This window comes from Martes martes, assembly GCF_963455335.1.
Source record: "Martes martes genome assembly, chromosome: 6".
Classification (NCBI taxonomy): domain Eukaryota; kingdom Metazoa; phylum Chordata; class Mammalia; order Carnivora; family Mustelidae; genus Martes; species Martes martes.
Window position 1 is genome coordinate 119,998,094 of NC_137893.1, and position 15,456 is coordinate 120,013,549.

Here is a 15,456-nt window from a genome sequence, read left to right on the forward strand (position 1 = left end):
GAGGAAAGTTACCCCTGACCCTCATCTCACATTTGGTACATATCTTGTACCCTGAATAGACTGTAAGCACCTGGAGGGCAGGGATAACTATTCAACGCACATTTATCAAATAGGTACTGTGGTGTTGAAGTCACTCCTAGAGGTATATGTATATGTTTGAGGGCCCAACATCCCTGGGCCTGAGTCCTCTGCTTCCCACTAGAACCATGCCCCTCCCAGTCCCCATAAGTCTTTGGGAAGCTGGGACACAGTGGAGGGTCAAAGCCTATATCGGGGTCCTCTTAGGAAAGGGGCCTGGGGGCGGGAGGGGGGTTCTGAGGAGTAAAACCACTTCCCGTGTAGCTAGTTCCTGTGTTGACAGAAAGAGCTGAAGGGGAGGAGGGGAGTAGAGAGAACAGAGCCTGGGGTTGGGGGGTCAACTGAGACTCGAGATGAAAAGGCCGAGTCCTTCCCCATCATGAACCCCCTCCACTACTGCAGCTGGAGGAGCTTTTCCCAGTCTCTGTGCTCCCCTGGGGCAAGAGAGGTCGAGCAAGCAGTTTGGGTGGGAAAACAGAACTGGAGGAAGTTGACAGGGATGGGCGGGGCCCGTGGGGGGGCTGACCAGGAACCCAGCTTCCTGCTCAGTACCCAGGCATCCAGCCCCTGGCTCACCCCCACCCCTTCCAGCCCCCACTCCCCTCAGGAACCTAGGGTTCCAGCCTCCTCCCAAATCCCAGCTACCCTTCCCCCTTCAGTTTCTCCCCCTCAGGGGATGGAGGCCGAGAGACCCCAGGAAGAAGAGGAAGATGACCAGGTGAGCTGCGCACCGGGTTGGGGAGGCTGACACTGGGAGAAAGGGAGGTGAGAGGACCTGGGACAGCAACGTAGTGACAGGGGTTTCAGGGGACTTAGAAGGGTTTGGGCAAACTGAGGCAGGAACAGAGACACAGAGAGAAGAAATGGGCTGTTGGCCTAGCCCCCTAACCCACCACACCCAGGCTTGATTGGACCGGGTGTCTCTCAGCATCAGGGCCCCCATCAGGATGAGCATGACTGGCCCCCTATGAACACCAGCACTCGGCCTTGGCGATCTGCTCCTCCGTCCCCTCCTCCTTCAGGAACCCGTCACACAGGTACCCTCACCCGCCCCGGGAGCTCCCTGACCTTGGTGCCCACATCCTTCCTGATCCCATTACCAAGGCCCACTCCATCCTGGGCTCTCTCCCCACCTCCTCCTGACTCCCCATTACAGCCCCTCAGCTCTGACCCCAAGTGCCTAAACACCTTGCACCACCAAACCTCCTGTCTGCCAATTTCTCTGGGTCTCTGAGCCCTACCTCTCCTTTCCCCAGCCCTGGGGCCCCGCTCCGCCTCCCTGCTCTCCCTACAGACTGAGCTCCTTCTGGACTTGGTGGCGGAGGCCCAGTCCCGCCGCCTAGAGGAGCAGAGAGCCACCTTCCACATCCCCCAGAATCCCCCAAGCAGAGCCCCAGCCCCACACCGGCCTCTTGAGGACAGAGAACAGCTCTACAGCACTATCCTCAGTCACCAGGTGAGACACCTACCCAAAAGGCAAGATCCAAGGTTCCTGGTCTCTTGGTCCTCCCTCTCCCCAGCATCTGCCCCCTTGCCTAGCCTAGTCCCCCCCATGCCCATCACAGGTATCCCCTATACCCCTTCAACCAGCCTTGGCTCCTTTCAAGGCCTGTTCCTCTTAAAACCTCACCAACACCCTCCCTTCCCTCCACTCCTCCAGTGCCAGCGGATGGAAGCCCAGCGGTCAGAGCCTCCCCTACCCCCAGGGGGACAGGAGCTCCTGGAGTTGCTGCTGAGAGTTCAGGGTGGGGGTCGAATGGAGGAGCAGAGGTCCCGGCCCCCAACACATACCTGCTGAGACTTGAGCCACCCCACCAGCCACTCCGCACTCTGGGGCTCAAAGCTGGCCAGCCCTCAACTCCTGCATGGCAGGGGCACCAGAGACTGGAGGACCCAGGAGAAATCTCAATATTCATCACCCTCATCCACCTTTCCTGGGAATGGAGGGGGTGAAAGTCCTCAAACCCTGAGCATAGTCAAAGTGGGATGGTCATTTAACTCCCTCCCCTAGTGTGTGGGAGCTTGAAGCAGTGAAGGAATCCCAGCCACTGAGGGACACCCCACCCCCTCCTCTGATCACAGGGAGTAGTTCTAAGTCCTGAGTCGTGGAGACATGCCCAGGAGGCAGAATCTGAGGGCTCAGGCCTTCCTATCTCCCAAGAAAAGGCAAATCTCCCAAGGTTAGGGCCTGACAGACAGTCCCACCCTCCTTCTTAGTAAGAAGGCAGAGAGGGCACTGTAAAGAGACCATTCTCCCACCCACCACCAGCACCCCCAGCCCCAGGATTCGGGGCCTACAGGCTGTGAATGGACACTTAGCACTGCCCCCCTGCCTCCCCACTGCTGCTCTGAGTCTGATGTTTTGGTTGTATGAATAAATGTAATTCTCCTCCCAACTGAAGAAGACTGGTGTTTCGGGCTGCGGTGGGGAGGGAGGGGGAGTGGGGGGGGGCGGGGGAGAGGAAGGTGAGGCCAGAGGCCGCCTCTCTCCCTAGTCTGGCCAGAGGCCAGCTCCCCTCCCTGGCTGGTTAATTACTGGCTCATTAAGCAGCGGCTGGAGACCTCCCTAATTATTCCCCCCCAGCCCCCCTCTCCTGGTTTTAATTAAGTAGAACAGGGAGGGGAGTCATTAGGACAAGAAATATGAACTGAGCTGTCTGTGAACCCAGGCATTCTAGCGGCCCGAAGCCACAAAACCTAGATCCCTAATTCGGAACCCAGGCGGCGGTCCCCTAGCCCCAACAAGCCCCACTTTCCAGGCCGACTACTTGCAGCCCCGGGGCCTTCGCATATTTTCCCCGTAGGTCCAGTCTCCTCCCCTCGTCCCCTCTTCCCTCTCCCCTCCTCCACTCGGTCCCAGTTCCTCTGTTTCTGTGTGTCTCTCTCCGCCCCCAGCTCCTCCCTGTTCCTCCTCTCTTCTCCCCTCCTCTTCCTCCCCGGCTCCCCTCCCCCAGCCTCCCTCCCTCGCTCCCCCCTCTCCTCCCTCCTCCCTCCTCCCTCTCTCTCTCACACACACCCCCGCTTGGGCCTCCTCTCTCTCTCCGGCTCCATTTTCTCCGCCGCCGGGGGCCGGGGTCTCCTGTGGGGGGCCCAGCCGGTACCCCAGGTCTCCCTTCAGGCCCGGGGTGAACCTCCGGGGGAGCCGGGAGGGGAGAAACGGGTGGGTGTTGGGGCGGAGGGAGCAGCGGCCCCACCGAGTTTGGGGGGGGAAGTAACTAGGCGGGGGGAGGGCGGAGCAGGGAGGGGGCCTCAGGGCCCCCCCCCAACTATGGACGAGCGGCTGCTGGGGCCGCCCCCTCCAGGCGGGGGCCGGGGGGGCCTGGGATTGGTGGGTGGGGAGCCTGGGGGCCCTGGCGAGCCTCCCGGCGGCGGAGACCCCGGTGGGGGTAACGGGGGGGTCCCGGGAGGCCGAGGGAAGCAAGACATCGGGGACATTCTGCAGCAGATAATGACCATCACCGACCAGAGCCTGGATGAGGCCCAGGCCAAGTGAGTGCCCCCACCCCGGGACCCTACACAGACCCAGCAGAAGCCCCATTCACAAGCTCTGAATCTTTTGGGAATCCCCACCCCCACCCCCCACTCCATGACCCTCTCCAGGATCCTGCAGCTCTCTTCTCTCCTTACTCCTGTTAGTCCTGAGATAAGCCATCCCCCTCAAACCTCCCTTCACCACCAGACCCTGAAACCTTCAAAGAGGGGAGCCCAGGGTGGTCTCACTGCCCACCTACCCCCCACCTCTCACGGACCCCTGTACTCCCCTGGAACTTCCTTCCACCTCCAGAGCCCTGATTTGGCTCTCAGACTAAGAATGCTGTCTTCCTAACTCTCCACCCAGCCCACCCCCATCTTCTCCAGACCTGGGTCCATCCCAGAGCTCCTATCACTCCTCTCCACCACTTGCCCACCCTCCCAAGGGTCCTCACCCAGCCCTTAGCCCTTGCTCAGCCAGACACTAGGAGCATCAGAGCCTCCTGCCTTGCTCAGTCCCAGGACCCCCCATACACATCTGTATTGAAATCCCCAGCCCCGTCTCTGGCACCTCAAACTCTGACTCTTCTCACAGTCTCCATCTCGTTTCCTCTGAAATCTACCTAGTCACTCTCAAGTTGGCAGTCACCCCCAAATTTCCCTTTGTCCCCTTCTAGGCCCATTTCCCACAGCCCCGTGTGTACCCACAGTGCCTTTATCTTGCTGCCTGCACCTCCCCCCCCATCTTCCTAAAGCCAAGCAACTTCCCCACGTCTCCACATTCCAGGAGCTGTCTCCCCTCCCAACTCCGTCATGTCCCCACCCCCACCTTCTACCTCCCTTCTTGTTCCCAGGCTCCCCCTCACCCTCATGGTACCCCCATCCCACCCCACCTCTGTTCTTGTAGCTTCTCAACTATTCTTTCCCTTTCCTCCCAAGGAAACATGCCCTTAACTGCCACCGCATGAAGCCTGCTCTCTTTAGTGTCCTGTGCGAAATCAAGGAGAAAACCGGTATGTGGGTCCCCCTCTGATTCCTCACCTCTGGGGACTGAACTCTATTCTTTAGAGGGCTCAGGCCAAGAGTTTGACATCTCGGGGCACTGAGGACAGTAGGGGTTAGGGAAGTTGCTAAGGGAAAATGGGGAGAGAACCAAAGCCTAGAAACGTGGGTCTCCAGGAGACACCAGGAGGGCTGCGAGCTGGGTGTGGGTTCCCTGGGTCCCGAAGTTCACTCACCTGCATGCTAGGCCTCAGCATTCGAAGCTCCCAAGAGGAGGAGCCGGTGGACCCACAGCTGATGCGCCTGGACAACATGCTTCTGGCAGAGGGTGTGGCTGGGCCTGAGAAAGGAGGGGGCTCTGCGGCAGCAGCTGCAGCCGCTGCAGCCTCCGGGGGCGGCGTGTCCCCTGACAACTCCATCGAACACTCCGACTATCGCAGCAAACTTGCCCAAATCCGCCACATCTACCACTCGGAGCTGGAGAAGTATGAGCAGGTGAGGAGACCAGGCTGGCGTGGGTGAGAGGACAGGGCAGCCCAAGACCAGAGGGCCCCTCCTCACAGCCCCTGGCGCCCACTGCAGGCATGTAACGAGTTCACGACGCACGTCATGAACCTGCTGAGGGAACAGAGCCGCACGCGGCCTGTGGCTCCCAAGGAGATGGAGCGCATGGTGAGCATCATCCACCGAAAGTTCAGCGCCATCCAGATGCAGCTCAAGCAGAGCACCTGTGAGGCTGTCATGATCCTGCGTTCCCGCTTCTTGGATGCCAGGTGGGGCTCCTTCCCCCCACTTCCCCCAGCCTCGGGGCCACCAGCTCACACAACACGGTGCTCCATGGCAGTGGTGCCCTCTAGAGTGGTGCAAGATGGACGCCCTGCTGGGAGAGCGGCCGCCTCACCACCATTCTCCCTCTTCTGTAGACGCAAACGCCGCAACTTCAGCAAACAGGCCACTGAGGTCCTCAACGAGTACTTCTACTCCCACCTGAGTAACCCGTATCCTAGTGAGGAGGCTAAGGAGGAGCTTGCCAAGAAGTGTGGGATCACTGTCTCTCAGGTATGGGGGGTGGGACTCAAGGCCGGGTAGTAGTGTTCAGGTTAAAAGCTCTCTGATCGACTGACTGAGGCGGTTACGGGGGCCGGGGGGTTGAGGGGGAAGGTCTGCACCTGACCCTCCTTTCTGCTCCATGCCTCACAGGTCTCCAACTGGTTTGGCAATAAGCGGATCCGCTATAAGAAAAATATTGGAAAGTTCCAAGAGGAGGCCAACATCTATGCCGTCAAGACTGCCGTGTCAGTCACCCAGGGGGGCCACAGCCGCACCAGCTCCCCGACACCCCCTTCCTCTGCAGGTGGACCCCGCTGCCATCCTGGCTGGCTCTCTTGCACACTTCCGGCCTTTGTTCCCACTTCCTATCTAGACAGGATCCCAGCAGAGAGGGGTCCTTTGGGGGTGAGAGGGAACTAGCTGAGATGGGGTGGAGATGTCAGGGGACAAAGGCCAGTCCAGCGAAGTTACTTCTGTCTTCCAGCAAGTGGCCAGGGAGAGAGGGGGAGGCTCAGACATGGCCTGCTCCCAAGTGTTGCAATGTCTTAGGGATAAGTTGTGTACAGCAGCACACCCCCGGAACTAGTTCAGAGGGCTTTTTGGAAACACAGGACTGTGGTGAGTCTCAGGCTCTGTTAGACTCTTCCCTGTTTCCCTCTCTGCTCCCCCAAGGCTCTGGCGGCTCTTTCAATCTCTCAGGATCCGGAGATATGTTTCTGGGGATGCCCGGGCTCAACGGAGATTCCTATTCTGCTTCCCAGGTCAGGTGGCCCGTCTCCCCTCGACCAGGGCTTGCCCAAACTCGGTTTCCCACTCTCCAGGGTATGAGACTCCTCACTGTGTCCTGCCCTTCTTTGCTGCCTGCAGGTGGAATCACTCCGACACTCAATGGGCCCAGGGGGCTACGGGGATAACCTTGGGGGAGGCCAGATGTACAGCCCTCGGGAAATGAGGGTGAGTGAACACCTGAAGCTCCCTTTGTCCACCTCTCACCTGGACAGGATGGCTTTCCTCTGGCCGTGTTGTCTCCCACACTGGATTTCCCTGCCCCAACCTCTCTCTTTTTCTAGGCAAATGGTGGCTGGCAGGAGGCTGTAACCCCATCCTCAGTGACGTCTCCGACAGAGGGACCAGGGAGCGTTCACTCTGACACTTCCAACTGATCTTGCCCCTCAGGGCCACAGGGGGGGCGGGGCTCACAAGGCGACTCTTGAAGAGGACGCAGGCATCCAGAGGACAAACCCCAGACACAGGAGAAGCACAAGACAGAGAAGGGCAAATGGGGTCATCCCTTCCCTGACCAGACTCTCCAGTGCTGGGGGTGCTGACTACATGGCAGGGAGAATGGGGTCCCCTAAGGGGAAAGTGGGGTCTCATCCCCCTTTTTTCCTTTCAGTCTTTCTTCTCCCCCTTTCTCTCACACATAAACCACCCAGAATTCTGTTGTTCAGATTGCTTTCCCTTTGCTCTACCTGCCATACTATATTCCATTTCTGTATCTTTCTCTGGGCTCCCCCACTCTTCCCTCCTCTACCCTACTTAACCTGCTCTGGGATCTGTGGAGAAGCCAGCCCTGCCTGACCAGAGATGCCAAAACTGGGGACACTCCTGGACAGAGGACATGGGCCATGAACTCTGTGCCTCCCCACCCCCTGCCCCTCCAGATGGCTTTATTACCTCATACGCAGCTCATCTTAAACCAATAGAATCGCTCGGTGGACGAGAGTGTCTGACTCAGATATCTACCTCGGAGGGAGTTTCTGCTACTTTAGGGAATTGTTGACTGGGATATGGGGTTGATTTTTTTTTTTTTTTTAAAGGAAAGAAATGAAACCCTGGGATCCATCTGTACTATCTGAATTTTTTGTTTTGTTATTGGTTCTTAATTTTTAGTTTGGGGAAGTAGATGTTTTTATAAATATGTTGATTTTTTTTTTTTTTAATTTCTTACTTTCCCACGTTAGGGGTGATAGCCGAAGGGGTCATAAGAGAAAGGGGAACAAATAGAACTTGTAAAGAGGCCCACCTGGCTCCAGTCCTGTCCATCAGAAAGTACGCTTAGCAGGGCCCCAACCCTGCCCCCCTAAAATCACTTAGGTATTTTTGCTTGTACGATCACTTAAGCGTTCTTTGCTTATGCAGGCAGCTCTCTGCTGCATTTGGTGTGGAGGTAGTCAGGGACTTGTTCTGCTGACCTATCCTCCCCACCCCACATACAAACACACGGCACCCCTGGGCAGGGCTGGACTCAGTAATTTTGAGGAAGAGCCACCTTTCCCTGTGAGTGACACGTCTTTAAATCTTTTTAAACTACTCTTTGCAGATTGGAGGGGAAAGAATGGGGGAGGGGTTATTGCCAAATATGGTGAATGTGGGTTGGGGTACCTGTATGTGTATCTCCCTCAACTTCCCCAGAAATGAGGCATTTTTTTTCTCAGTTCAAAATCAAGAGGGTGGGGAGAGAGATGAGGGAGGTTACAAAAAGCCAAGTATGGGGGAAAGTAAAATCACCCATGTCCCATTCTTGGCCAGAACCCTACCATCTGAGCCCCTCAAACATCCTCAGGATTTTACAAGACTGTCCTAGTGGGGAACCTCTCCTGTCAAAGATCCAGGCGGGACAGGAGGGGAGCAGATTAGATGGTGTGATGGGTGGTGGGCAGGAGGCACGGGTCGGTGGGGGCAGTTCTCTCCTCACTTGTAAACTTGTAGTTTCACAGAAAAGGAAAAAAAAAATGCAGTTTTAAATAAAGAAACTTCTTTTTTCCCTGGGCTTAGTTGAGCATTATTTTCAAAAACATGAGAAACCCCAGAATAAAATCTGTCTCTCATAAAGCCCCACACAGGTGTTTCCCCCGACTCCTCCCAGCCTTCCCCTTGCCACCCAGGTGCCACGGTTCACCTTCAACCCTCCCCAAGGGCAACAGCCAGGCCTGAACCCTGTAGTCCAGCAACCTTACCTAAGCCATATGGGCTCCAGTCCGTCCACCAGGCAAGCCCTCAGTAGACGGAGTTGGGGTCCTGAGTAATGAGAAATTCTAGGAGGTACATTCCCTGCCCCCTCCCTTATGGCTGTGCCTGGGAGCCGGCAGTGCCTAAGGGTGGGGTGATCATTGTTTCTCCTCCTACCTGAAGGACTCTTGTCCAAGCAGCATGAATTCCTAGCATTCCCTGTGGCGGGACAGGATGGGAAGATGGGGGTAGGGGAGAGGGTGCAAGCCCCACCTAGGGCGGTGGCCACAGCAGTGAGGGGCAGACAGAGCCAGGAGCCTGGGAAGGAAGCAGGATGGCAGCAGGGGCAGCAGCAGGAGCCTGGGTGCTGGTCCTCAGTCTGTGGGGTGAGCCATTCCCCCCCTCAAACCAATCCTCCCCGTAAAGCATTTCATCCTCCTCCCCAAATCTGCCCAGAACTTTCCTGGAGCCTGGCACTGCTTTTCAAGCTCCCTCACCCATCCTGACCTCCCCTAGTTTTGTTAGCCTCTCCCTTCCTTCCTACCCCTCCACCATTGTACTGTCTCCCAGGGGCAGTGGTAGGCGACCGAAACATCACGGCCCGGATTGGGAAGCCACTGGTGCTGAACTGTAGGGGAGCCCCCAAGAAACCACCCCAACAGCTGGAATGGAAACTGGTAAGCAGGGCTCCTGCCACAGCTTCCCTGCTTCCAGAGACCAGGAATGATTCCCTTCCCCACCTCCCTGACTCATGCGTCCTTTCCCAAAGGACTCGCACTGTTCAGGCCCCTCTCCTCTGTCCCCAGAACACAGGTCGCACAGAAGCTTGGAAGGTCCTGTCTCCCGAGGGAGGCTCCTGGGATAGCGTGGCTCGAGTGCTCCCCAATGGTTCCCTCCTCCTGCCAGCAGTAGGGATCCAGGATGAGGGGACCTTCCGGTGTCAGGCAACAAGCAGGAATGGAAAGGAGATGAGGTCCACCTACCAAGTCCGAGTCTACCGTAAGAGTTCCAGGGCCTTCTCCATGGCCCACCTCTCGTCTAAGGAAAAGCCTTCAACCCCAGCCCTTGATTCCTTGGCCCTGGTGTGGGAGAACCTGTGACTTCAGCTGCCCTAGATCCCACACCCGCGTGCAAGTCTTCAAAGCTGCAGCCTCTGACTGAAATTTTCCCTCCTTCAGAGATTCCTGGGAAGCCAGAAATTGTCTCTCCTGCCTCTGAACTCATGCCTGGTGTCCCCAATAAGGTAGTAGAAGGGGGGGAAGTAGAAAGCAGTCCTGAGAAGAGGAAGGGGAGTGTAAGCTCTGTGTGTGTGTGTGTGTGTGTGTGTGTGTGTAGTTTCTTATTTTCAAAGATAATGAAGGTCACTCTTCCCCAGGTGGGGACATGTGTGTCCGAGGGGGGCTATCCTGCAGGGACTCTTAATTGGCATTCAGACAGGAAACTCCTCATACCTGATGGCAAAGGTAAGTCCCAAAGTCTCCCCTCCCAGCTGCTTTCTTTCTGATCCCTCTCCCACACCCACTCTGGGATATCTTGCCTTACCCTCCCCTCCCTGCACAGGAGTGTCTGTGCTGGAAGAGACCACGAGACACCCTCAGACAGGGCTTTTCACACTCCAGTCAGCGCTGATGGTGACCCCAGCCTGGGGAGGAGCTCCCCACCTCACCTTCTCCTGTAGCTTCAGCCCTGGACTTCCCCGGCGTCGAGCCCTACACACAGCCTCCATTCAGCTCAGAGTCTGGGGTGAGTAGAGGCCCTCAGGGAAGAGGAAAGCCCACGGCCACTAGGACCACACAGGTATAACTCTCAACTTCATGCCCTCTGCCCCAGAGCCTGTGCCTCCAGAGGTCCGAGTGATGGTACAGCCAGAAGGTGGAAAACTAGTTCGTGGTGGTACTGTGACCCTGACCTGTGAAACCCCTGCCCAGTCCTCCCTTCAGATCCATTGGATCAAGGATGTGAGTGACTTGGGGAGGGGGCTGGGAAGTAGAGAGACACACCACTGGCAATGAGAATAGGAGGCTCATGGAGAGGGAGGCAAGGAGCGGGGAAAGACAACCGAGGATGTAAAGACAAAGACAGGAGTATGGGATGTGTGGAGATGTCGTAACAGTCTCCTGTCCCTCTTCCGCCCCCAGGGCATACCCCTGCACCTTGCCCCCAGCCCTGTGCTGCTCCTCAATGATGTGGAGTTTGACGACGGGGGAAGCTACAGCTGTGTGGCCACCTATCCCAGCCATGGGCCCCAGGAAAGCCCAGCTGTCCATGTCGTCATCGGTGAGAAAACCTCTCTCCAAACCCCAGGGATCCTGGGGTTGGGTTAAGGGACAGTGCAGATACCAGTTCCCTAGCCCAACCTGGCACTGTCCCCAAGAACCACACCACTCCTCCTCGGTTCACCCACATCCAGGCCTCCTCTGCCCCACCCAAACTCTCCTGAGAGAGCAGCCCAGCTGTTCCCTCTCTCCTCTCAAGAAAGGGGAAGACTTGATCAGGGCTCCCACTAATAGCCTTCTCTCAAATTTAGACCTTCCCTTCTAACTTGCTCTGACCTTGCCTTTCAGAAGCAGAGGAGGGGCCCATCGCAGGTGAGGGGTTGGAAGCAGACGGCCCCAACGGGACTGGGGGATGGGTGGTCAACAAGAAAAGAATGGTGAGTGGTGGGGGCCCTCCCTTCTCCGCATCTCTCTACAGGCTCTGTGGAAGGGCAGGGACTGGGAACTGTAGCCCTGGCCCTGGGGATCCTGGGAGGCCTAGGGATCGCTGCTCTGCTCATTGGGGCCATCATGTGGCGAAGACAGCAACGTCAAAGAGAGGAAAGGTGAGTGGAGAAAGACAAACAGCTCAGACTTGGGACCACCAGGCAGCAAGGAGGGCTGTGGGGGCAGGAATGACAGAGTGCTAGAAACCATGTGCAGAATTCTCCCCAATCCCCCTCCCCAGGAAGGCCCCAGAAAACCAGGAGGAGGAGGAGGAGCGCGCAGAGCTGAATCAGTCAGAGGAGCCAGAGGCAGCTGAGAGCGGTGCAGCCGGTCCCTGAGGGGTGCACAACTAGACCCCATCTGTCAGCCCCCTTTTCTCCCCCCACCCCGCTGCTCTATCCTGGCCTCAGAGCAGTTTCCCCCTGTATAACCTGTACCCCACCTCCCCAAACTTGCTTCCACAACCAGAGCCTCCCATAGTGATAAGTAAACACCTCACCTATTTGCTCTCGTGCACACGTCTGTGTGTGTGTGTGTGTGTGTATGTGTGTGTGAGAGAGACAGTGAGTGTGTGAGACACCCTCACCCCCTGAATCCTTGAGAGCCTTGAAGAAGAGGGGCTCACCCTCACACCTCCCCATACCACCCAGATATTTACTCAAGTTGGGGATAAGATGCTCCTGTCCTGGAAGGAAGGAGGTAAGGACAAAAGTGGGCAGAGCTCCCATCAATACATCTCACCTTGTTTATTGAATTTATAATAAAGGAGGTAGTGAGGGGAAGAAAGCACTTAGAGGCAGAACCCATATTAGACAATGGGGAGAGAAAAATTAAGTTAAATCAACAGGGGGAAGGTAGGAGTCAGAGGGAGCCTTGTTCATCTTTCAACATCAAATCAGTAAAAGTGGGGGAAAGCAAAGGATCAGGAGAGAGAAGAAACAGACATCCTCTTCTGTCTGTCCTCCTGTCCCAGAGGTGGGAGTTATGATGCTACTCAGTGAGTTCAGAGCAGAAGTTTCTCCCATACTCTGCACAGATGTCACTCCTCCTACCCACAGCCTCCTAGAAAGTGGCCATGGCCTTAGCCAATAGAAACGGAGGAGTTGGGGAGGAGGGGCCAGGAGTAAGGGTCAGCAAGGACCCCCAATACTGATTCTCCTCTGGCTGGAGGTGGGCAGGAAGGAGACAAAGCTCAAATACTGAGCAGCCAGAAAAAGAAGAAGATGGCGAGAAACAGGAAGAGGGAGTCCTGCCAGCTGGAGGCCGGGTGACCCTGTCCCAGATCCACACCTGTAGGAGAGAGGAAAGCTATGGAAGAAGCATCCACTCCTAGGTTGGGAAGGGGCCTGAGCTGAGGGAAGGCTCTTACCTGTATCCCGATGGAATGGCTCATGAGTGTTGAAGACGGTGGTGAAAAAGCCAAAAGGAAAAGCACCAACACCAAATGAGAAGTGAAAGCCCCCGGTATCTCCAAATGACTGGAATCCCTAGGGAGGTGGACAAAGTCAGAGGAGAACTGGGCAGGTCTTTGGCAGGGAAGGAACACAATTAGACAAGACTCACCCCTCTGCTCTCCGGGGTTGGTCGCTGGCCCTGGGGGCGGGGTGGAGTTTTCAATCTGAAGGACAGGAGAGGGGCTAGCAATGGGAAACCATCTCTTCCCTTCCACACCCCACTCCCAGGGCAGAAGCCCTCCATCTTCCCTCAGTACCATCCCCTCTCTCTCACCTGGGGTCCTGGGGCTTCTGGCTCCCTCGCCCATAAAGAGGAACAACCTTTTCTCTGCTGATCCCAGCTTTACACACTGGGCACTCTTGCCGCTCTGGCCGCGTCTCCAGCCACTGAGGGAGAAAATGAAGTGGTTTCCAGTTCACAGCAGGGTCTTTCAACTCCTCAGACCTCCCCATTTCCCTCTTCATCGCCTCTGAGTACGCACCTGATGAAGACAGGGCCAACTGGATGGGGGGAAGAAAAGAAGGTCAAACTAGCTACAGAAAAGACAGACACAGACCCGACCTCACAAGAGTCTGATCTCACCCCCTCTTCCCAGGTATTCCCTGTTTCTTTTCCTATTTTTTACAATTTCTACCATGCCAGCCAGTTTGGCCTTCCTGCTTCTCTGATCTTACAACATGTAAAGTAATATCCATCCTCAACATGCTCAACCCTCTCCTCTCCCCCAACAGACACACACACACACACACACACACACACACATGCACTCACGCACCCATCTCCTCCTCCCTTCTCTGCCTTTTGACTTAAGTTTTCAGGTCTCTTCAAACAGGGCTTTCCAGATCTCCTCTTTCAGCCCCCAGCCCCATCCTTGTCCCTATCACTCCCAAACCATTTTTTCCCCTCTTCTAGGCTCAATAAAGTCCCTATTTCCACCATCCTTTAACTTCTCAGGATTGCCCCTTCAGTGCCCTTGTTCTCGGGTTTGTCATACCACTCCCTATCAATATCTCGCCTGAATGTGATCCCACATTCCCTAGGTGTCCCCTACTCAACTAATAAGGCATGTCACCGCTAATCTTTGAGTCTAATCCGTTAACACCTGTACAGCTAAGACCTCTCACATTCTCGGGTCTCACCTGTTACAGATGTGCTGTGACGCCCACCCCGCCCCAACTCCTCTTAACACACCATACATACCCCTCAGCTCCTAGTCTCCTAGTTCCTATGACTCTCCGTCCCACGAGTCTCCTCTGTACAGATATGACCCTCTGGCCCACACAGACCCAAAGAGACCTAAGTCCCCCCCTCGGGCCTCACTGATGTGAATGTGCCCTCCGATTATCTGTATAATTGTATGCCACCCCGCCCACAGCCCTCCCCCCCCCCCCCGAGTAAGGAGGTGAGCCTCACTTCTTTTCTCCCTCTCCCGGATCCTCACCAGTACAGGTGGCCACACACACTGACCACAGCTTCCCGAGCAGTCTCCAAACATATATTACATTCGAAGGTCGCGCCCGCCCCGCCCCGCTCGCGGTTTGGCCCTTCGGGGCCCCCGTCCTCATCCTCTGCTGCTGCCATGGCCAGTTCTGTTTCGCCTTCACGTACCCCTTAATCCCCCCAAACACACACACACGCCCCAACAACAAGAAACCGCCTCCAGCCCACGGTCGTTGGGCGGGCTCCAAGGCTTTCTTAAGCACTATTGGCTTGAGTGACTGACAATCACACAGTTCAAAAGAAAGGATTGGTCCAAAGCGTAGGGGCGAGGTTTGCGCAGTCCTGCCCTTGCACAATGGTCATTGGCTAATACAGTCTCAGTCCGTGTGCAACGCGATGGGATTGGCAACAATTCGATACGTGCCGTCGCCCGACCAGGGGGAGCTTTATTCGTCTGATTAGCTGCCAGTCATAGCCAAAGGCCAAAAGCAATTGGCTCGGGACTACACAGGCCTCGCCTACTCTAAGTTGCCTTTCTTTCCTTCACTTCCCCTTTCAGAGAATGTCTGGATTCCTATTGGACTTTGGAGTGTAGGGCTCCAGAGCACTTGATTGGCTGAAACTCGACGGAAAATGGTGGTTAGGTAAAATGCGCGTGCGTAGCAGGCGGCGGGAAGGGGTGGGCCAATCCCGTGAGGGTTAAGCCTTCTCTGGTCCCACCCCCTTCTCCTCTGTCTTGTCGCCATGGTGACTGCTCTACGATTGGCGGGGTTTGGGGTTCAAAGGCTTTGGCTCGGCCTCATCCGGGTCTTCCGGCTGCGGTCTCTCTAGGCTGATTGGTCAGTTTCTTTCACCCCTGATTGGCCGAGATCGGGAAAGACGGCGAAAAGCTCGGCCAGAGACCAAATGCTCGGATCGCAGGGTTTAAAATGGCTCCGGCCTCTTTCGGTGACGTAGAGAGCAGAAGTTGGGTTCGCCCCTCCCTTTTAGTGAAGAAGGGAGCAGAACTGGGATCAGCTCGTTTGGATGGTGCGAGCATCGATCTGGGGCGCTGGTGTTAACCCATCTCCCTCGGCTGGAGGACTCAGCCCGCTCCTCCTTAGGTGATTTGCAGAACAGAACTAAAGGCCCACACCTTTCTAATGTGACACAGTATGACAGAGTTAATCTCGACTCCTTTTTAAATCTTAAAAGCAGATAAAGGTCTAGCTCCACCCCTTGCGAGTAGGGGCCGAAGGGGCGAGGCCCGCCCCTTTTTAGGCGACCCGCGGCCAAGTGGGGTTAGGCCCGCCCCTTCCGTCCTGTA

At 56.3% G+C, this 15,456-nt stretch overlaps 4 protein-coding genes across 6 annotated transcripts; 3 read left to right on the forward strand and 1 right to left on the reverse strand.

Moving 5' to 3' along the window:
* The first annotated feature begins 359 nt into the window (after positions 1 to 359).
* GPSM3 (G protein signaling modulator 3) lies at positions 360 to 2,472 on the forward strand. Its single transcript, XM_080805375.1, has 4 exons — positions 360 to 796; positions 1,007 to 1,115; positions 1,335 to 1,534; positions 1,739 to 2,472. Exons 1-4 carry the CDS (start codon positions 458 to 460, stop codon positions 1,874 to 1,876), a joined length of 786 nt encoding a protein of 261 aa, XP_080661501.1. The 5' UTR covers positions 360 to 457; the 3' UTR covers positions 1,877 to 2,472.
* A 735-nt stretch (positions 2,473 to 3,207) lies between these two features.
* On the forward strand, positions 3,208 to 8,374 carry PBX2 (PBX homeobox 2; the record flags this gene model as incomplete). Of its 2 annotated transcripts, XM_080805378.1 has the most annotated exons (10): positions 3,208 to 3,238; positions 3,521 to 3,567; positions 4,489 to 4,562; positions 4,799 to 5,046; positions 5,134 to 5,324; positions 5,475 to 5,610; positions 5,752 to 5,905; positions 6,274 to 6,362; positions 6,469 to 6,555; positions 6,672 to 8,374. In XM_080805378.1, the coding sequence occupies 9 exons, from the start codon at positions 3,527 to 3,529 to the stop codon at positions 6,762 to 6,764; spliced, it is 1,113 nt and encodes a 370-aa protein (XP_080661504.1). In that variant the 3' UTR covers positions 6,765 to 8,374. The 2 variants fall into 2 exon arrangements, with proteins under 2 accessions (XP_080661504.1, XP_080661503.1); XM_080805377.1 differs by lacking the exon at positions 3,208 to 3,238 and having other exon boundaries at positions 3,347 to 3,567.
* Positions 8,375 to 8,872: 498 nt separating this feature from the next.
* On the forward strand, positions 8,873 to 11,771 carry AGER (advanced glycosylation end-product specific receptor). The gene is made up of 11 exons (XM_080805376.1): positions 8,873 to 8,939; positions 9,124 to 9,230; positions 9,360 to 9,552; positions 9,732 to 9,796; positions 9,929 to 10,016; positions 10,114 to 10,296; positions 10,384 to 10,511; positions 10,692 to 10,830; positions 11,118 to 11,141; positions 11,248 to 11,374; positions 11,497 to 11,771. Exons 1-11 carry the CDS (start codon positions 8,888 to 8,890, stop codon positions 11,591 to 11,593), a joined length of 1,203 nt encoding a protein of 400 aa, XP_080661502.1. The 5' UTR covers positions 8,873 to 8,887; the 3' UTR covers positions 11,594 to 11,771.
* A 215-nt stretch (positions 11,772 to 11,986) lies between these two features.
* RNF5 (ring finger protein 5) lies at positions 11,987 to 14,370 on the reverse strand. Of its 2 annotated transcripts, XM_080806152.1 has the most exons (6): positions 14,152 to 14,348; positions 13,192 to 13,210; positions 12,984 to 13,096; positions 12,819 to 12,873; positions 12,625 to 12,742; positions 11,987 to 12,545 (listed from the first exon to the last, which is right to left on the reverse strand). In XM_080806152.1, exons 1-6 carry the CDS (start codon positions 14,289 to 14,291, stop codon positions 12,448 to 12,450), a joined length of 543 nt encoding a protein of 180 aa, XP_080662278.1. In that variant the 5' UTR covers positions 14,292 to 14,348; the 3' UTR covers positions 11,987 to 12,447. The 2 variants fall into 2 exon arrangements, with proteins under 2 accessions (XP_080662278.1, XP_080662279.1); XM_080806153.1 differs by lacking the exon at positions 13,192 to 13,210 and having other exon boundaries at positions 14,152 to 14,370.
* Positions 14,371 to 15,456: the final 1,086 nt, after the last annotated feature.